This window comes from Dermacentor variabilis, unplaced genomic scaffold (genome assembly GCF_050947875.1).
Source record: "Dermacentor variabilis isolate Ectoservices unplaced genomic scaffold, ASM5094787v1 scaffold_12, whole genome shotgun sequence".
In the NCBI taxonomy this organism is placed as follows: Eukaryota; Metazoa; Arthropoda; class Arachnida; order Ixodida; family Ixodidae; genus Dermacentor; species Dermacentor variabilis.
The window spans coordinates 32426178-32449189 of record NW_027460280.1 but is presented as its reverse complement, the minus strand read 5'-3'; the positions used below and the strand labels follow the sequence as shown (position 1 = coordinate 32449189).

Genomic DNA, 23012 nt, shown 5'->3' with positions numbered 1-23012 from the left:
ATCTCTGCCCATGGCAATATTGCAACTATGTAGTTGTCATTGGGGCCTTCAAATGAAGGTGGTCTTCAATGACTGGTAGCTAGGCTGTGAGGTTCAGATTGAGAAGCTCACTCATTAGCTTTTCAATCTTGATAACAATCTTATGGCACAAACGTCTGGTCAACATGGTCAACAGGCATCAGTCTTTTGCCATAGTAAAAATCAGCAGGGACGCAAAAACTGATCAGGGGGAAAAAGAAACCAGGAGAAAAGCGATGGAGATGTGCCAGGCAAATGCATGTGCCATTCACGCACACCAATGTGCATGGTCCTCAGCATTTTGTTTTGCTGAATTTTTTTATACACACTTTGTGCTCTGCAGCGTCATGCAGTGCCATGCAGATGCATGGTGTCATGCGTCTCCATATGACAATTTGCATTTAGAAACTGCTACTTGGAATATGCTGCTACATAAGATTTCAAGAATGGCTGTACATAATTTCATTATCTGTAGGCAATAAGTGAGCTAAATATGACACTATTTATCCCTACAAACATAGTGCAGCTTTCAGCACACAAGATGGGACCAACAATTTTATGGGAAAAAAACAAGTAAGGCAAGGTATTGTCTGTCAATGCACTAGAAGTAACACTACATCTAACCAGCTCACACAACAGTATGCCTCTACAAACACTATCCTTTCTTACATGTATTCTTAAAAGTTTACCCTGTGATGAAAGTTTTGCATGATTAATTTTTCGTTTTGATTTTGTTGTCTCTATTATGCATACTCACCCTACCACTTGAGCTCCTCTGTAAAATGATCTGTTCCTGAAGTTATAATGTATGAATGCATCCTTCTACAGAAATGTAGGTAATATAAATGTAACATTAAGAATGTTACCCTGCTATTACACACAACATAAACTATTTCGAGCTGAAATTTCACTATTTGCACATGCCTAGTTTACATTCAAGTTTCCAGGAAGTGCACAGGTTTCTAGCAAAAAGGAAATGCTTTAAAGTTCAAACTTTAATGTTCCGAGTAGTATGTCATAATTAAATGCAGATTACTTAATTCCACTGGATGCAACAAGTCTCTCTTTATTGCTGCTCATTCTGGTAAGAGTATCAGCACCAAAATTACCTCCAAAATCCTTCTGTCCATTTGCACCATGTGACATAGTAGTAACACAACTATATACAAGATGGTGAATAATGGCACTTGTGTCTTTATAAGAATGTATAGAAACACTAGTACAAATGTCACGCTGCTGGTGTCAGGTTGATGAGTGAATTGCTGCTGTCCACAAGCTCACTGATTGACACTCGTCCTCGCTGCCTTATGAAATGTGCCACTTCCTCGAGCTCCTGCCGTGTTATGTAGATGAACTTTCCTCGGTCGTCAATGACACCCACCAAGGTTTCATCTGCCAGCAGGGCTTGTACACGGTCAATGCATTCCTGCATTGGCAAAGATATTGAGTCAGCAGCCCAGCACAACAGTGTCATGAGTTTTGTACATTTCATAAGAATTTGTAGCTCTTTAACTTAACATAGCTGCAAGTAAGAAGCACCAAAAAGTGCCAGTACTTAAGTGCCCACAAAAAAGAGTGACTAACCTAGTAGGATGTTGTTCAAAGTCTTATGCAATAAAACAGACTATGCTCTATATATGAGGATAAAGCACCTTGAGAAGAAACATGACTGCACACTGAGCAACGGAACTTAAAATGATAAGTGTAACATAAAGAGAGAGGAAGATGGCAGTAATTATTAGAAAACAAATGGGTGTAGCTTATATTCTAGTAGAGATAAGGAAGTTACTTTAATAAGCAGATACTCAGTCGGGATAAGAAAAGAATAGATGCCAAGAAAGAGAAACTCAGTCAAATATGGCAGCAGATTAGCTCATGTGAGTTGATAAGGATATTGGCAGGCACAGGATGAAATCGGCTGAAACAAGGTAGGGGTAAGTGGAGATCACTGGGATACACCTCCTCTGTCAGGTAATTTAATATGAGGAAGGTAGACAGGATGTCCTGAGATAGCGTGTTCTAGCCTGCTATAAAGCACATGGGAGGAGGATAAAAAGGTGACGAAAGATGATCACCAGGGGAAGAGGAAAAAGGGATGCGTAGATTCAAGCACCGACCAATAAGCAGGTGGCAGTACAAAATGCGTGGCATGAGATCAAAGTGTGTTGTTTGGTTTAAAAAAAAAAAAAGGCACCAGTGGCAGCTGCCAATTAAATTTAACTGCTTACATTACATGAAAAGTCGAAAGGCTGATAAGAGACTTCTGCTTTGAACTAGCATTTTACTTTTAACCATAACCTCATTTTGTACCCAGTAGACAAATTTACTACTCAGACCAAGCTGCACGTGCACATGCAGTTTGCAAATGTTCCAATGATACTATGCATGGAGCTTATGAAGCAGTACATTTCCATTTTTACACTACACAGGGTTACAGAAGGGAGAGTGATTTTGAAGCATCCTTATTATGATGGGATGGAAAGAAGTACTACTGAAAGTTGGACTAGTTGGCATGGTGGGCTCATTTCTCATGTAATGGCGCCACAGTAAGTAAATAAATGCAGAAAATGTAGACACAGTAAACAGCATGTCTACCTTTTCCACCTTCATTTGCATTCTGTGGTACTATTACAAGAGGTATGAGTGGATGGAAAGAGCCAAAAAGGTATCACCAATAAGTTAGCTATAACTTCTTTTGCAGATGCACATAGCAAAATGGATATTATCTGCTTGGATGATGTCAAAGAGAATGACACTTGGAATCCAGCAAAAATGAAGAATCGGTTGGAGCTAGCAGCTTGAAATGCTTGCAGAAAGACTGCTAAGTGGTAAACACCTATTGCCAACCAGCACTTCGATAGTGAAGCAATGAGGTCACTAAAGCATATTGCAGTTGAAATAATTTTGTACTGTTAATTAATCATTTGCAATTACAGAAACTTTCTACAATTTGAGTAAGAATGTTACGGGTGAGATTGCTTCCATTTTCTTTATTGTCCACTTAAATGAAGGATTGCTTACATTAACTGCAACAAGTTTTCAATATTAAAAATTTTCACTTGCTTTCGATTGTGCAGAAGCATAAGTTGCAGGTAGGTGACACAACACTACACTGTTTTATTGAGTCTGACCACACAGGCACTTTTAATTGAAGAGATCTAGTGTCATTCATACAGAAACCTAACAACACTTCCTACATACAGTTGTGCATGGCATTGGTTAAATTTGCCAATTTAATGCTAATGTGTTTAACAATGATGAAGTGTCCATACAAATGGCCCAGGATGGGAGTGCCCATTGACTAAAATTGAAACCGAAATAAATGTTCCATCCCTTGGATATGTTACCAACACAAGCCCTGCAGGCTTCTGTTTGCTGCTGAAATTCTTCGTGTTGTGTGCAACGACTTTGCGAAGCCTTTATTTCAGCTTCTTTTGCTGTCCTATTCATCATTGTTAACACGTAACTGCAGAGCTGGAGCAGCTGGAATCTAGTTCACCGCAAGCACAGATTACAAGATGAAGTCGTCTTTGATGCTCGGACGCTGTGCTGCATGTAGGACTGCACGATGAAATAACAGTGGCCGCTTTCACATAAAACTATTGCACCTGCACATATTTCCAGAAGGCATGGAGGTGTTTAAAGCTCACTGCACAAACTTGTACAGTATGTATGAAGCACAGAGCCTGTAGGTGATGTGGCGTACATACGATGCACGAACGCAAACCGTGGGGTACTGGGATATGAATTTTGCCAGTGCTTAGTCAATTAGTGAAGAAACAACCAATTAGTCAATTACTGCAAACAAGAATGATACCCTGCTGTTCAAAGGTAAGCCATCCTTGGACGTGCAATCGGACATCAGGCTGAGCGTAAGGTTGCATGATCAAAGATTCCTCTGAGGTTTTCAAACAAAACATGAATGGAATGTTGCAGCTGAACACTTGTGTACTTTTTAGGCAGCATGGGAGTGACCACATACACACGAAGCGTGAAAGACCTCGTGTGTTGCAAACACAACTATGAGCAGCTGCCTACAAAAGACTGGGTGGCTGGAAAGTGCTATGTCACAAACCACAGGGCATCAGGAACTGAAGTTCATGATGACGCGAACTGTTAAATTGACAACTTGCTGCCAAAAGATTATCAACTACGATTACAAATGAAGAGGCGACACATACCACTGTGTAAGAAAAGCTATTCTTGCATCACGACCCATACGCATCTGTGCACCACATTGGTACCGTGAGGAGATACCACTGCACATCTGCAGCTGATCAAGTGCGCGCATGTGGAAAATGGGGTACAGCCTATAGTACATGAATAAAAAAAGGAAGTCCAAATTTAGGGGTACAGCCTTCACACAGTGACTGACTGGGCTTAAATTTTTCTATATCTGTCTCTCTTAGACATATGTGTGTTGTGCTCTCATAATTGTATGTTAGTGCTCGAAAACTAATTTATCTACATCCCCCCCTCCCACACACACACACACACACACAAACAAAAACACACCTTTTTTATGCGATTAGAGTAAACAAAACATATCTGTAACAAGTAGAGTATTGCAACCAATTAATTTATGGGAAAAATTTAATCGCAATGCAAGCACTTTGTCAACATCTTTTTCTTTTTTTAGCTGAAAGAAGTACCTTTGTAAATTTAGCAGACATTGTGCAACTCATCGCACTGGCATCGCATTCTTCTGCTGTTTTTTTTTTTAGCTTGTGCACAGCTGATAACACCTTGGAAATATTCTTAACAGTAACATCATGGTGCATGGATGATTAGCGAAGTGTGATTGATTGTAGCATGCAAGTTTTTGTTAAAAATGTTTGTGCCTGTTACAAGAATGTGATGCAAATACTGAATGAAGGCAATGTACTTCAGCACAGTTACTCAATGTTGCAATGTCAATGCAAGAGCAGAAAGAATCAAATTGGAGCTCACAGCTCACCTGAGTTTTCAACTGGAACTTTGCAGCTAGATCTTCAAGAATGACAACTTTTTCTTTCTGAAATAGTCAGTAGTTCCAAGAAATACTGAGTCACATATTTATAGCAGATCACGTAGTACACAGAAACAAAAATTCCATAATAGCATTAAATATGCTGTGAAGAGTCCATGTTAGCTTTCAATAGGTGAAGCGCCAATAGTGACGGCACACAAGAAGAAATACAGACAGGACAAGGCGCTGTCCTGTCTGTATTTCTTCTTGTGTGCCGTCACTATTGGCGCTTCACCTATTGAAACCTATGCACCAACTAGCCCCACAACGTGTTTTACTGCAGTCCATGTTAGAGTGAACTATGTAGCATTATTTCATGATAGTAAAGTAAAGGTGCAAGTATGCAAGTATGCATTAAAGGGCCCCTCAACAGGTCCGGCCATTTTGAGCTGACAAGCGCAGAGCATACAATGCGCACCAACGATCGTGTTTGCAAAGAATTACATTGCTATGCGCCGCGGAAAGGCCTGAAATTTCAATCCGAACGACGTTTCCCTCTTCACTTGCGACGAATTCGCCTGGAGAGCAACGGTGACGTAGTCGGGCTCCTGCGCCTACGTAATCGTGTCCGCAGTGTGATGTAGCTCGTGGTGAATGTGACTTCGAGAATTATTCAAGGCAATGCCTGTTATTTGTGTGATCTGCTGCTTGAATTGACGAACTGAGGTTTAGAGAAATAATAAAACACACAAACGGAATGTCTGTGCGCTTTTTTTGTTTTACTTCGCACCTAAGCAAGAGCGATGTACTTTCATTTCGTCTGCTCGTTCCCACGATCGTGCAGTCACGTGCGCAGGTATTGAAACTATGACATTTTTTATGCTGTTCCAGAGCGTGATCATTCTCTGCGATCCGCTTGTTCTGCCTGAGTATTCGTGTAGCACTGAATTATATCGCTAGTCATGTGTTTTTGTGCATAGCGCGCAAAATCGTACGCTTCGCGAAACGATAACAGCTCGCACGCAATGCCGCCAGCAGATAAATCAGCGGAAGTGCACTTTGCCGGAAAAAAAAAAGCGAGAAAAAAAGAAGTGAAGGTGGGGCCCGTGACGTATGTGTCACGCAATCCTCGAGGTCCGTCATGGGAGAACACAGGGAAGGAATTTCACTTGCGAAGGCTAGACGGGGCGAGTGGAGAGGGAGTCTCGCTATGCAGTGGAGCCCGCCTGCTGAAATCATGGGTTTGCAGCACTGAAATATTTCTATCTGGGCTCTTATAGCCGATTTGAAATTTTTTTACGGCAGAATGCTCCCTAGAGGACATGTAACAACTTCCAGCATATAACCAAAATTTACTATGGGGCGTGGTGAGGGTCCCTTTAAGTAGACTGAAGTCGACGCAACAGAAAGACTGTGAAAGACATGAAAAAAGAAAAAAAAAAGAAGGAAAGAAAAACAGCACCTGCATCATTTTATTTTTTTCCGGCATAAACAATTTCTTATTCCTGATTGCGTACATGCTGCACCCTCTGACAGTGGCTGTACCGATTATAAGGGCTTTAACTTCACAGTTAACTTACCATTAACATTTTCAGGTGTAACATCTAAAACTATGTGGAATAATAACTGAGCTAATTATGATGGAATTACCAAATTAGAAGTTTTTCTTAATGAACTTTGTCTACTGTCATTAGCTTCAGGGTCCGTGAATGAGAATTGGACACATTTTAAATAAAATATTACAGCTAGTTGACAAGAATGTGCCACTAATCTCTACATCGAATGATAAAACTAACCCTTGGTTTACTAAACAACTTAAATCACTACGAAATAAAAAGAAACCTTTGTACAATACCGCAAGACGTAATAATACTGCTTTTTATTGGGATAAATACAAGAAATGCCTACACGCTTAATGTAAAGCATTAGGCACAGCCAAAAAGAAATATTATTCTCAGGACTTGCCCTCACTTATCAGCAATTATCGTAAAAAGTTCTGGGAAGTAATTTGCCCTAATGATTCTACTAAACACATTGAAATATGCAATGCAAAACACACTCCGCTTTCTGAAAAAGATTGTCCAGTTGCATTCAAAGTGCATTTCTCATCTGTATTTACACAGGAACATTGTTCCAATGTGCCGTTTATTTCAGAGCAAAACTTTGCTTTCATTGCCCCGATTATCGTCAGTGCTGAAGGTATCTCTAACAAAATTAAGTCTTAAAGCTTCTACTTCATCTGGTAGTGAGAAAAAAACTAAAAAATACTAAAGAATCATCATCATCATCAGCCTGTTTTATGTCCACTGCAGGACAAAGACCTCTCCCTGAAATCTCCAATTATCCCTGTTCTGCACCAACCAATTCCAACTAGTGCCTGCGAACTTCTTAATTTCATGACCCCTCCTAGTCTTCTGTTGTCCTCGACGGCGCTTCCCTTTTCTTGGCACCCATTCTATAACCCTAATGGTCCACCGGTTATCTAACCTAAGCATTACATGACCTGCCCAGCTCCATTTTTTTCTGTTAATGTCAATTAGGATATCAGCTATCCCCATCTGCTCTCTGATCTACACCGCTCTCCCTGTCTCTTAACGTTACGCCTAACATTCTTCGTTCCATCACTCTTTGTGCGGTCCTTAACTTGTTCTCGAGCTTCTTTGACAGTCTCCAAGTTTCTGCCCCATGCGTTAGCACCGGTAGAATGCACTGATTGTACACCTTTCTTTTTAATGATAATTGTAAGCTTCCAGTCAGGATCTGAGAATGCCTGCCATATGCGCTCCAACCAATGGGCTAAAGAATACTAAAGATATTTCCAGTCGCACTATGTGCCTCATTTTTAACCAATAATTATCATCTGGTGAACTACCTAAGGACTGAAAGATCGCTAAAGTGGTTCCCCTTTTCAAAACTGGTGATAGGCACTCATCTGGTAATTATTGACCTATTTCACTAACATGCATAAGCTGCAAATTACTTGAGCATGTTATAGCTTCTCAAATCTACGGTCACCTTGAATCTTCTTCTCTAATCAGCATGGTTTCAGGAAAGGCTACTCATGTGACATGCAGTTATTTGAATTCACGACTGACCTTCACTTTTACATGAACGCTAATGAACAAACTGACTGCCTCTTTCTTGATTTCTCTAAAGCTTTCGATACTGTATGTCATTGCCATTTCCAAGTTGCCTGTCCTTTGTTAAAATTCATTACCACTATCTTAGCTTTGTAACTTCCTGTCTTTGTGCCAGCAATTTACAGTAGTGAATAAATTTTCGTCTATCCTTTGCGACGTCACGTCCGGTGCCCTCCAAGGCACTGTCTTTGGTCCATTACTCTTTTTAATATACATTAATGACTTACCCGCTAACGTATGCTAAATTAGGTTGTTCACTGATGACTGCATTATCTAATGCACTACGAAATGCTTCGATGACCGTTATAGTCACCAAAATGACCTTGACCTGACCTACACTGTTAAAACTCGATATAACGAACTTCAACATCACAAAATTCTTGATATAACAAAGTATTTAACTTTTCGTAACCTCTTGTCCATAGAACGCACGCATTTAGAACCTCAATATACCAAAGTGTGTTTGTATGTGATTTCAATATAACAAAATTTCACTGCCGCCGCAAAAGAATGCTGAGACAATAAATGGAAACTTCCACGGATGCAGAGGGTCAAATCATTGAATTACAAGCGCCTGCTTACAAACACACCTCCAAAATCGCGCGCTGCGTGACAAGTACGACCGCCGAAGTGGAGCCACATGTTCCGTATAAAGTACAAGTGCGATAATATCCTATCGCGCCCCACGCACTATGTGCTTTAGGCGTGAGCGAAAATGTGCGAGGGTGAGACAAGAAAAATGGTGGCTTCACGAATGTTACGTTCCGGCACAAGCAAAGGGAAAGGGGGAGGGGAGAAAGCTCACGGTAAAGCGATCCAGTGCGTACAAGGGGGCAGGGTGGAGAGAGGGGTAAGTTGGCGCGTGTCTTGGCCATGGCTGCGCATGACTATAAGCGCAGCTGAGCGCATACGCAGGTTATCTCCGTATTAGAGGTAATCTGCTGCGTGTGCAAAGAGTGGGCGTGTCAGTCGGTGTGGCATCATGTAAGCTGTCTTCTTGCGCGTTTAGTGTTTAGTTTCGGCGACCCGTTCGAGCAAGAAGCAAACGAAGCATTCGCTCCTCGCCGCCAGCTCTTTTCATGATAGCATCGTCCCAATGCGAGTGACACTATCAGCCGTGGGGGAGAATTGCACGCAAAAGCCTGGCTGGCTTTGCTTATTTGTACCGCCACTGTGACGATACCGTCGACACGGCATGAAACCACATCATTCGTCACCGACTCTTGAATTCATCAAAATGAACTGTTTTCTCATTCAAGTTTGCTTTTTTCGACTGCCCGATAATTCGGATAATTCTGCGGCCCCTTTCCGTGCAAGAAAAATTGATCGGCGACTGTACTTATTGCATAAAAGGTTGAATATCAATCCAACAAAATTTCGATATAATAAAGCAAGTTGCCGTTTTTATCAGCTTTGTTATATCTTGGCAGATGTTAAACTTGGCAGATGTCCCTTAACGCCTCTAAATGCAACCTAATTTCTTTTAGCTGCAAACACACTCAGTGTTTTGCGATTTGATTAAAAATACAGTAAAACCTCATTAAACCGTACCCGCTTAAACAGTACAGTAAAAGCTAGTTAATTCGCAGCTCGTTGATTCGAATTTTCGAATAATTCGAACTAACTGGCACGGTGCGGCCATGCTCCGTAGAGCCCCATGTATTGAAAATTCGATCCGCCACGGATAATTCGAACTGCGCGCCGCCGTAGCCAGCTCGCAGTCTCTGCTGTTAAGTGACAGATGGCGCGACATACACTATCATCTCTTTTGTTCTGTATGCGTCCGTCGCAGACTGACACTGCTCGCGTGCTGCGATGTCGTCACGTGGAAAGTACCGTGCTAAAACGTTGAAGGAGAAATTAGAAATTCTGCCGGAAGTGGATGCAGGGAGACAGAGCAAGAACGAAATTGCAAAGAAGCACGATATACCATGAAGCACGCTGTCGACATACATCCGGAATATTAAGACGATTGAGGACTCCTACGAGGCTGAAACTTTTGGCAAGGATTGGAAAAGGCTTCAGACAGCTAAGCACCCGGACCTGGAGACAGCATTGCTCACATGGATCAAAGAAAAACAGAGCCAGGATATGCCATTGCGTGGCCCCATCATCGTAGCGAAGGCGGCTGATTTCGCGCAACGTCTGAAGGTCTCCGACTTCGCCGCTTCAGACGGATGGTTTCACCACTACAGGGACAGACACGACCTCGTTTTCCGAAGTGTGTGCAGCGAAGCCAAAGCCGTAGACACAGAAACCTGCACCGTGTGGCGGAATGGTGCGCTGCTAGACCACCTGAACAGGTACGCACCATCCGATATTTTCAATGCCGATGAGACCGCCTTGTTTTTTAAACTCTGACCGGACAAAACGATCACGGACAAGGGGGACGTGTGCGCAGGCGGCGAGTGCAGCAAAGAGCACGTGACAGTGTTGCTCGGGGCGAACATGACAGGAACAGAGAAGCTCCCCCTGTTTGTGATAGGGAAGTCACAGAAACCTCGATGTTTTAAGAACATCAGCACGCTGCCGGCCGACTGACTATGCAGAAAATAAAAAGGCCTGGATGACGGGCGAGCTTTTCAAACAGTGGCTGAGGAAACTCGACCAAAAATTTGAGCTTGGCAAGAGGCAGATTCTCCTCCTCGTCGACAACTGCTTGGCGCGCAAGGTGGAAATCAAATTGAGAGCCATTGAGCTGGTTTTCCTTCCGGCTAACACCACTGTGGCTCTTCAGCCTATGGATCAGGGCGTTATAAAAAATTTGAAAAGTTTTTATTGACGTCACATTCTCGAGAAGTTGCTCCTGTGCTCCGATGAGAAAAGCTATACCGTGACTCTGCTCACAACCCTGCACATGCTTGTGCGTGCCTGGAATCAGGTAACCACAGAAACAATTGCAAATTGTTTTCGGCACTGTGGTTTCGGAGCCCTTAATGCAAACGCTAATGAAGTTGAAGAGGACATCCGCGCTCCGGTTCATGTACGGGAGGTGCTCTTGCTCTGCGATACGGACTTCAGCGACTATGTGAATGTCGACAGCTGCGCCGCGGTCTGTGGTGCCGTGACCAATGATGAAATCATCGCTCAAGTTATCGGTGAAGACGAAGAACTAGCCGTAGAAGATGACGACGCGAATTATGAAGATGATGTCGGTGAAACATTCGTTTGGCACAGGTGATGGACGGACTGAATCACACCCGGCTTTTCTTCAGTTTCGAAGAAGGTGAAGACGGTGCTTTTCGGTTCATTCGAGCTCTGGAAGATAAAGCAGCAGCAATCGCCTTCAGAGGAAAAGATCAAAAAGCCATTACGGACTTTTTTGCAAATAAAAGTACCCAGAGTTGCTCTACTTCTTTTTGTCATCAGATGTGGCCTTTTCTTAATCACTTTCGTTAGTTCGAATTTTGGTTAATTCGAACTCGTTAAGTGTCACCGTGAAATTCGAATTAATGAGCTTTTACTGTACTTTCATTTGAAAAGTAGTAAAATCAAATCCCCGATTCAGCGGCCATTGAACATAATGCGTTTTGTATCTGCATAAACTGTACCAGCTTATTGCGTACGTATCAGTTAACACATAGTGTTTCCACTTTTCGTTGCGCAAACACGGCGGTGCGTCGTCTCCACCAGGCGGCCCGGCAGAACAACAAGCCTCGGATATCAGAACGGCCTCCAAGCACCCTGTGCGTTTGCGCGTGAAGCCACATCAACATCATTTCGGTGCTGTGCCAGAGAGCGTTGTGGTGTTGTGCGAACAAGACTCGCGTCATGCCGAAGCTCGGAGAAAAGAGACACTGGGTGCTCAGCATAGAAGAAAAGTTATGACATTATTCGTGCTATCGAACGTGACACGAAGTCGGCACTGGCACGTGACAAGGATCTACTGTTGACTACGGTGTGTAGCATTTGGCAGGCAAAGAAGTTGCTCAGCAGCGCTGCTGCGACTGTGAAGAGATGTCGGCTACGAGGTTCGACTTTTCGCCATCGTTGCCTCTATTGTTGCCGAAGTGTCGACTAGCGACAGTGATGAGGACGACACGGACGGCGACAGCACTGGCGATTCAGGCCCGACAATGGCAGAAGCTGCGTGTTACGTCAACCTCATGAATGCAATCATCGCGATGAGAACAGCAGCCCGCAATGAAAAAGGCGCCCCACGACTTCTGCAGTGCTACCGCCCACGTGCGCAGAGAACATGAAACGCCAATGAGGAATCTGCCATGCGAGCATTTGCCGAGAAGAGGGGCCTGGCTGAAAAGCTGGCTCGCAGCTTCAGTAAGTTTGAGGCCGCTGTCGTCACTGGTAGGCCACCGCGACATCAAACGAACGTAACACTTTTGTCGAGTGAAGTGAATGAATAATGCATGTTTTTTTCCCCTTTCATCGCACTCTCTCTGAGTTCCGTTTTTGAGAGGTAAGTGGGCGATCTCATGCTATTTCGGTTAAGCAGTACTACCGTTTAGTATGTACTTTTTCTGAGCTCCCGCCAACTATGGTTTAACGAGGTTTCACTGTACCATAATTTGTGATACCCATCGTACAAATATTTTGGTGTCCACCTTACACCTGATCTTTCCTGTCTTCTCTTCTAATGCTTCTAAGTCTCTCGGTTATACACGTATAAACTTGCATATCACACCTTTTAATGTACAAAAATTACCATATCTAACTTATGTTCATCCGCAACTAGAATTCGCTTCATCCATATGGCCACCATATCAGGAGTACCTTATCAACATGTTGGAAGCTGTTCAGAATAGAGTAGCCATACTCATCTCGCGTAAGTACGACCATCTTTCTAGCATTACCCGGATAAAAGAAGACCTTTCACTTCAGTCATTGGAAATTTTCGCCGTGTGATTGCTCTTCTGTGTCTGTTTCACAGGCACAGTACATTTATATCAATAAATCTCACTTTTTGCCAATTCATGCACCTGTTAGCACGTCACTATGCCTTCACAACACGCTCAGTTTCATGTGCATACATGGTGAAACGCAGGCATTTCCCCTCATCATCACTGCCTCGCACTACTGCACATTGGAACAATCTTCCGGACCACATCGCATCCGTGTAAACCGCGAAACTTTTTGTGATAAGCTGAATACGCTCTTTTATAATATTGTATAATTATGTACCACTGTATTATTTGTAACCATTGTTTTGTTATCTTTTTTTGACGCTAACTTTCTTCTGTTTTGTAGAAACTGTTACCACACTTACTAAATGCAGTTCAATGGGCCTGTAAGGTATTGTGAACGAATGAATGAATGAATGAATGAATGAATGAATGAATGGTTAAGATTTTTAAAAAACTCAAATAGCACAAACGAAAGGTAAAAACAAACTGAGCCTTCCCACCTTTATATGGTCAAGAAATTCTTGTAGCTTGTTCTGAGCCTGTAGAGAAAAAAAAATAAGTCAGGAACAACAGGAAATAACACTAGCAATAATTTAGCCAGCATATTATTAATGAACATGCTTTAGAAAAAAGAAAGGCATCAATTTATAGTCACACTTTTAGTAAGCTGACTTACTGATATTTAGCTGATCTGCTGCCATGTGTTGCAATTGGTCCAGTTTCCTTCATTCCTTTAATAACTGATTCAGGAATACCTTATGATACACCGTTTTCCTATTGGGGCCTCATAATCGCATTTCTAGATGTAGAGTTGTAAATGATTGCATTAAGTGCTGGCTTAAGTTTTTTCTTTATTTCATTGCTCCTTCTGCTCAGAAATATCAACCATTAAGGAAGTTACAAGCGGTTCATGGGTTGTGAAATGATCAACAAGTTTATGCCATATTTAAAGAAAGTTTAGTGGTTGATAGAAGGGGTTGTTTTCTTTCATTGGCATCTAGCTGCTTCAAGAAAAACTGCACGCAATGTGTGCAGTGTGTGTATAAATGTTTTACATAATGCACATAGTTGCATGCATGGCATAGCAAGGATGCCCACAAAGTCTATTACAAAGGGCACAGACACTATGCAGAATTGAGCGTTGCTTTACTAGTACATGTGCGATTCTCTCAAACTGTCTTAATGAAAAGGCCCCGTTAACACACAATTCTGTGGTGATGTGATGATGTGATGTGGTGGTGATGAAAAAAGAAGAAGGCTGGCGGAAACACCTTTCATGCCTAATTAATTTGAAAATGGCATGCTGTTTTGATATAAACATTCTGCAGAGTCAAAACTATGCAGCCGAAAATGAACCAGGTCAGTGTTACACATTATTAGTGAGAATGGATGTAAAAAAAAGTGTTCTGACGAGTTTTCTCCTAGTGGAATTTAATTCTTACCTGGTAGTACTCGAGTATTGTTGCAGAGAAGCATGCACAGTTAGAGTGCTTGTGATCTGTTACTCAAGAACGGGATATGCCCCACACTATAAGTAACAGTATTTCTCAGGTGATGCTAGTTACTTACCTCTTCTTCAGTTGCAGCATCAAATCCCTCGCCTTCAACTGAGAATGCTTCTTTCAACTTCAGATACTCCTCCAACTCCTGTTTTTCCTTCTCCTCCTTTAGCCGCTTTTCTTCTGCTTCCTGAAACAAGGTCAGATAGATGCTACTGGAATACTCCTGTTGCATGCAATCCACAGGTGCAAAGCACTTCAAGCAATGAATGGCAATGAAGCCATAGTTCTTCTAGCATTGCCAATAACTTGTTGCCAAAGCACTCTCTCAAGACAGGAGACCAATAATCAACACATACATAGTCTAAAGAACGATGTCAACAACAACAGGTTTCCTATTTGCTTACAGCAGTACTGACCCAAGCTTTTTATCTTGTTTCTATATATTTAGTGGGTAGCTTTCAACTCAGTAATTCGGTTAGTCAGCCTCAATTCCTCAAGAGCACAATGAATACTTCAGTTACCTTTTAATGCAACCAGTTCTGGGCATGCAGCAAGTACGGCGGATCTTTGGACATGAAGCTGCACTTGAGACGTAAGGCTGCGCTAAAATCATTGGTATTAATCACAGAACCTTGCTTCACTTAGGCTATACTTCTAGCCCAGCCACCGATTCTTTTACATTGAAGACCGATTAGGAAAAGTTACTGCCTTTAGATTAAAGAACACAAAGATGTTTTCTTAAAAACAATGTGAAGTAGAACACTACGAAGTATACCTAGCTCATGCTAGAGAAAAAGAGATAATAAAGACAAATTTCAGGATTGGAGTAACAAAAGTTTGGTCCCACAGAAATGTGTTGGGATCAAATTAACCGAAGTCAACTTTTTTGTTTAATGTGAGGGTTAATGCCTCAGGGCATACAGGGGTATGGGATGTCGAATTAACGGAAGTCTCTTCAGGTGCCATATAATTTTGTTTATTGAAAATAGATTTCCGACAGATTTATTGCATCTTCGGCATCAATAAAGATATACAACAGCAGAACAGATTTATAATCTTAAATTTTTCTGCAATTTTTGTCACATCCTCAAATATTGACTGCATGTTAGAACTCTCAAAAATACTTGAGGTGGGGGAACAATATTTACTATTTAACACACAATTTTGCTTGAAAGACAATGACCCACATCAGAAGTTGCTCATGTGGAAATTGCTGCTATTAAAAAAAGAGAATAACTTACCAGCTCATGTACAGTTGTTGCAGCAAACACGCATATGTCTATCTTGCAAATCTTTTTGCTTACATGGTTGGCAACTAAAATTTTCCATTCAGAACTGTCTCAAGATACACAAGAAGCTATTTTAAACACCATCATTTTCATCAGTGCTCCAGATTTTTTGGTGTTATTTTGGTGTGTACATTGTACACGCAATACCCATAGGGGATATCTTTTATTCCATTATGCTTTCCATCACTGCTGGTCCTTTTCACACCATAACTGAGTAACACAGGCTGGTCCTAACAAAAAAAAAAAAAAAAGAGGACCACTTGTGACAGGCTGGTAATACAAGAAATGTAACCATACAATACTGATGCTGACTTTGACATAAAAATAACCCCTCATTCATGTACCGCTCCATATCAAAGCTGTGCACAACAGCTTTCCATGTTTGTTGACCCATGAAAATGTAAGTTTACTCACCCGTTCAGCCTCAAGCTCCTTTTCTCGCTGCTCTTCCTGCTTTCTTCGCTCTTCATCAATTGCCTGCTTCTGGCGGCGCTCTTCCCGGTCCTCCAAATCCCTCTAGTAACAAATAAAACCATAGTGTTGTCTGTTTACAATCAAACTGTCCCCTCCCTGCCTTTTGTTGCTGTAGCCCAAGACAATGCTGCTTTTGGATATGCAGCAAACTATATATTATGCTGGTCACTCCTCTCTTAATACCTTCAGGCACCAGGAGTATTTATTACTATTACAAACTAACAAATAAATAAATAAACAAACAAACAGACAAGCAAGCAAATAAGCAAGTAAATACATGGCTGCATAGAGGAAAGTCTAGCATGTAAACCCCATCAGCACATGTTATGTGTAAACTAAACAATAAAATAATCATGTCAATGGGCTCTTTTGCATTTCTAATACTTAGGAAAGTTGGAACCTTCCAAGCAGTACATGCAATGCCAAACAGCTGGCCAGAAGCTTCTGCACTGAAGCATGGATAGGGGAACAACTATACTCTAAGGCTGCATGTGAAAGCAACACATTTATCTTTTAATCATTATTTTTCAACACATTTCATCTCGCATTGACCACCGCCAAAAGGTAAACATTCCTCACTGCAACACCGTCGGCTTTTCATATTCATTTCTTCCCCAAACGAGCAAAGACTTGAATAACTTACCTGCATTACTTACAAGCATAACTGACACCAATAACTTTAAAGCTACACTTCAAAGTTTCATGTTATAAATTAATGTTGTGTTTGCATGTTCTGTATAATAACTGCTCTTATGCCATAATTTTAAGTTATGGCTTGTATTTTTACATGGTATATTCTTTTCTTTCTTTCCTTTCTTTTTTGTTACGCCATGTATTTTTGCCACGCTTACAAGTTTCTATTTACCATTATTATTATTTTGTATACGATGTTCTTGCCATGTTGTTGCCTTCCTTCCTTATTTTTCCTTGTTCTTTTTATTAATTATTGACTTCCACGTATTTAGCTTTGACGCATTCTTCGAAAGTTTTTGCTTCTTTGTACTTATAAATTTTTTTTTCTATAATCAACTATTGTGTGATTTGCCTCTGTATTTACCTTGCCCATCCCCTCTGCAATGTACAACCGTACCTTGAGGGTATAATAAATAAATAAATAAATAAATAAATAAATAAATAAATAAATACATAAATAAATAAATAAGAAGTAGCACTTTTGAGCCTTCTGACAAAGCAGTCACACAAAATGCAGCAAAAATACCTCAGTTCAGTTCATGTCAGTTGTAGAAAGAGCCTTGTGAGTTGTTCTCACACAGGAAGGGACAGAAACGTTGGTAGCTGAATGGCACTGTGTTCACAGAATGCTATGCCAGCAGGGATGGTGCAGTACTGGATAAGCAACGGATTTGGGGTACAGCAGAGAACAAGGTATGACAAACTGCCTATGCTGGATGGCACAGCTGTTTACACATAATAAAGCTTGTTATATCAATCATAACACTGTCTCCTGAAGATGTCATTTGATCCTTTTGAAAAACAGCGCATGGTAAGGTGGAACAGGCTGACTGTCTTAACATGTAGATGAGTCAAGCCGCGTTTCTGCCGACAACAAAAACTGTTTTGGACACAGATGCCAACATTGCCTAGGGCTCCTGCACTTTGTTTTGCACACAAACCTGATGCATGAAAATCAAATTGTGGTGTGGTGGTATGCATCTGCATTCAATGAATTTCGAAGCCACTTAATGCAAACAAACCGGTCTGTTATTTCAAACATTTCTGGCTTCCCAGGACAGAGAAATGCAGACAAAACAGTTATCAGAGGGCTTCCATAAGGCATTCGGTGTATGTTTGTGAGTGAGCCAAATAGAGTTCCCCATTTACTACCAACACAAAATTCAAAAGGAAGTGTTGTACTTCCTGTTATGCAAAACATGCCTATTCACACACAAATCAGGTAAATTCAATCCAATCGTAAACATGTCAAACCCATCAAACCTGTATGGCGCCAAACATGACTGTCAAACATGCATGGCGGGTTTTAAAGGAAAACATTGTGCGTCGCATTCATGAGTGAAAGCCCAATATACTTATTCGTAAACAAATAAGATAAATCAAATCCAATCACAGCTCCACAGTCAACCATGTATGGCCGGTTTCAAGGAAAACACTGCGCATGGCCCTCAAGGTGCTTGCTGCTGGATCTATGCCAAGTTCTTTTGCATCTACTCATATGCAGAGCTGTGTCCTGCAGGCACCACTATAAGACAATCTTAATGATGTTCACATATCTGATAATCAGGATCTGCCTTGTGCATGGCTCTGTCTTCCGTTTGCTGCAGAACCCCATGGTGGACATTTGACCACTACTGTAAATGCATATAATTGTTTCATGTGTTTATTTGTTTACACAATAACCCACAATTGTGTTTTAGACTTGCATTCATTTTAGTGTTCTATATTTCAGACAAACATCCGTGGTCCCTATGAGTTCAAAATAAAAGCTGAAGCATGCTTAGCATGGATAGTGCAGCAATGTACCTACTGAGTGAAATTGAATAGCACGAGCAGAGGACAATGCGGACGAGACAGGACGAAGCACTGTCTCATCCATCCTGGTCCTCTGCTTGCGCTATTCAATTTAAGTAAGGAATAACAACATGTCCATTCGTATATTCAATCAACATACCTCTCTCTGTGCCCGTTTCTCAGCTTTCATTTCAAGCTTTTTGCGCTTTTTAGCTCCAATTTTTCCATCAGGCATTGCTACCATGTCTTCCAGCATTTCTTCATCTTCCTCATCATCATCATCTAGAACAAAATAAAAGAATTGAAATGCACTCAAAATGCACATATACAGATCACTTTTGTTTCTGGCTGCCTTAAGCTTACCATCATTAAACTGCCGACCCGCACCCATCCTTGCCCGCACATTTCGCCGCGGCCGCCGTATTCCTGCAGGTGCACCTCCTTCCCTGTTTATAGGTACCGCTCGAGCCTGAGGTACCTTGTCACCTACAAAAAAAAAAAAAGAAGAAAAAAGAAGAATATATATATATATTACAATATTGCTACTCTCATTTGAGAGCGTGACAGTTAGGCAATACAGTATACATGTATATCAGTACGCATCTAAGCAGAACAGTTAATTGAAAAAAATAAAAATAAAAAGAACACAATTGCCCAAGGATGGCAATATAATACCCCTGCCACGCAAGCATAGAAAATGACATTAACTGGCTAAAGCCTTAAACTTCAATATCATTTGTGGGGTGCCACAAGGACATGCTTAATGGCATTAAAGCTTAATGCCATTCGCAACGTAGTGCGTTCTCGTAACTCACTTTGCCGACAAATGCGTACTCTTGATCCCAATGTCTCCACAATCTGACGTGACTAAACAAACTATTAGTGAGGAACAATTAATATATTCTTCACTTTCTTTAAGAGATAGCTCTTTCTCCTGGAGTAGTGCGTTCTTACAATTATTACAACTCAATTGGCCGTCGAATGCGTACTCTTGGTTACAATGTCCCCGCCATGACCATAGTGACCATATTCTCACGATATTAAACAAACTTGAAGATAAAAACAACTAATATATTCTTCACTTTTTTACAAGGAGCTTTTTATTTTCTAGAGATCAGCAGGCGATCTTGCCGCTACTCACAGCTAGAGCACTAATCGTGAGTGCATTAGCCAGGAGAAGTTGTTCGATAGCATGGCGGCGGCTCCTTGCCTTGTTGGCCTCATACTGAAGCCTTAGAGTTTCTCGACGATGCTCGACTCAAAGAAGCACATACGCCAGAACAAACTGGAGCTCATGGTCAAACCCTTCAGGATCGCTGCTTGAGAGCTTTGAAGCTGTGAGAGCTATTTTTTCAATTTCAATGCTTTGGCTATGCTACGGATTGGCCGTCGAGCTAGCTTTGGCTTCAAACAGTTTATGGCTGGGTGCAACAATGACATTCCTGAAGTAAACTACATACAATACGCCGTTTAATGTTTCTCATGCCATTTCTTAAATATCTGCTTCCTAGGTAACTGCTTTTTTATAGTATTACGATTGGCAAACAAACTTAACCATTTCACTACAGCTATCGCCATTGCAACGCTTTATGTCATTAAGTATGCACGTGTAGCAGTGATCGAAATATAATGGCATTAAGAAACTTAAGGTCATAAACATTTAATGCCATTAACTTCGCCCGTGTTAATGGCATTAAATGTTTAAGACCTTAAGTTTCTTAATGCCATTATATTTCGATATATATATATATATATATATATATATATAATTAAAAAAAAGAGGCTGGCTCATTCCTGCTTTTTCATCTACAACAAGGACAAGGAGCGTGAAAGACGCCTGCGAATATACACAAAATGCCTTGAGCGGTCAGTCGAGTGGCAATTTTATGTGTATTTGCGGGCTTCTTTCCCGCTCTGAAAAACACTTTTGCGCAGTACATATTGAGCAACAGAAAGCTGTATCAGCAGTTTTTCATGTTGCTCTGCAATTTTCTCCTCAACGCTTTTCATGTAATTATAATATTTGAGAAGTTGATTGATTAATTAAGGCTATTTATGCCATTAGGTGGAATGCAAAAGATAACCTGAGTACTTCCAAGCGACGGCAAACAGCATTACCTTGGTTCTGTTGAGCTACGTAGCATTTGCATGTTTTTAAATCTTGGTGCATGATAGTTGGGACTGAAAGGTAGCGCAGTGGTGGAAAAATGCGACCGAAAACTCCTTCCAATGTATCAGAAATGCTACTAAGGGCTTTTTGTTAAGTTTCCAGTGCTTAAATCAGAATTTTGAGGTCTAAAATACAGCTTATTAAAAATGGTATGCTGGCCTTTGTGGGGTAAATAAAAGCAAAACACATGCAAGGCTATGCACCCAATGAGATTAAAACATAATACAATGGAAATTGAAAACAGTGATTTTTCTTGAAACATGTCTTGGGACATACATGCATCTCACATAGCTACTTGCCTAAATTATAGATGTTGAAAAAAAAAGTTTATGTTTTATTTTGTATTGGGTGCAAATATGTCATCCTTGTCTAGTAAAAAGAACAGTTTATTATTCAGGAAAAAGCTATCTTAAATAGAACAGATGCCTGTTCTGCAGGAAAAGGCTTTGTCAGCCTGTTGAAGTGTTTTTTATCATTTTCACAATGTAGCAAATGTAGATCTCCCAGCAACATTCCTACGGTCTAGATCTCCTCAACCTCCTGCACTGAAATTCCACTGAAACCACACTGGTGGAGTGCAGCCACAGCTTTCCAGAACCTGCTGCCATTTGCACTCTTTTTTAAACCCCATTCATTCTGTCTCTGGCGAGCTCTGCCTGCTATTATGACATCCATGTCCAATCTCTGTGTGCATTTTACCATGAAGTGACCACACATTTCCAGATTCATAGGCCATAATTGCTCTACCATCTCTACATCAACCCTCTCTTTCTTCCCCTCCAACCCTTTCTATTTTGTAGGCACTGTGGGCCCTCTTGGCATCAGCATAACACCCGTCAACAGCTGACAGATTCTCCTGAGCCAAATAAATAATACTACAACTACTACATAGCCTATACTTGTATTGCTGTCAGATAAATAATGCCCCAAAGCTTCTGATGCCACACTTCGGTGACTTTCAAGGTTGACATGAGGACCTGTACGCACCCTCCAGCTTTAGGTGAACTTTGCGGTGCAAATGCTTCAGTACATTCTTCCTGTTCTATTATGTTTGTGCACAAAATACCTATTTAAAAGTGTTGCGGAGGCCCGATACATAAAATTTTTTTCGCGTATGATAACCGCATATCTCATGAACTGCTATTCTAGTTATTTCTGATATTGCAGAAATGTTTTCACCCGGAATACTGTGCTCATGCCTTCATTCATTAACAGGTCCATCAGTACCTTGTGCTGGTACCACAGAATCTTCAGCATACATTTGTTAAATATCAAACGTGTCATCGTCCTTGGGAAAAAAAAAAAGGAATAAGATTTCTTATATTATTGGGGCATTCATCCCAGAAGTATCACTTGACCAAAATCCCTTAAGCGCCTTGAATTGTGCTACAGTGTTCCGCGTTGATATTACAACTGTGTGAAAGGCGTGTGTGAAAGGCGTGTGTGAAAGGCGAAATACTAAGCGTGATAAACAAACATTACAATATCTTGTGAATTTGCCCTTCGTATTGTTTCTGTTGGGGACACAACCCAAATTTAGTTGAGATAAAAAATATATACTTTGCACGCTGGGAAACGCTAACTTGTCTCGAAAGAGACGAAAAAAGAAAGAATATTCAATAGAAATTTAGCCACGAGTGATATAAGCTGAAGGACAATCAATTGGCAGCAATAAATAGACCGCAGGTATGGGCGACAGCTGGTTCCAAAGACTACCACAATACACACACGTTACTCCGGCACTCAAGAGCACTCAGCTCACGTTTGTGTCAAGGCACGTCACAAGGCGACAAGCGCAGGTGCTGGTGATGTGCTTATCTCGAAACTCACTTGACGTGCTGCCTCTCCAAACAAGCAGGCCGATGAGAATGACAGTAACAAGGGAGATAGCTCCGGTCAAAATCATAATGAGATCAGACATTTTGGGCGACTTCCTCGGCACTACACAAGACGATTTCCTTATAGTCCGCAAAACTCTAAAAACACTGCAACCGAAACACAGCGGCGGAGTTGTCTCAGCACAAGCACAGATTAAAGAGCAGACCACAATCGCCACGACACGCCACAACCGCCACACTACTACTACCACGAGTCACTACTGAACACCACGACCTACTGCAAC

The 23012-nt window shown here is 41.3% G+C and overlaps 1 protein-coding gene across 1 annotated transcript; it reads right to left on the bottom strand.

Moving 5' to 3' along the window:
• Positions 1-1058: 1058 nt before the first annotated feature.
• On the bottom strand, positions 1059-23012 carry LOC142566387 (DDRGK domain-containing protein 1-like). Its single transcript, XM_075677352.1, has 8 exons — positions 22721-23012; positions 19084-19206; positions 18881-19002; positions 16174-16275; positions 14538-14657; positions 13469-13507; positions 4976-5032; positions 1059-1444 (listed from the first exon to the last, which is right to left on the bottom strand). Exons 1-8 carry the CDS (start codon positions 22809-22811, stop codon positions 1247-1249), a joined length of 852 nt encoding a protein of 283 aa, XP_075533467.1. The 5' UTR covers positions 22812-23012; the 3' UTR covers positions 1059-1246.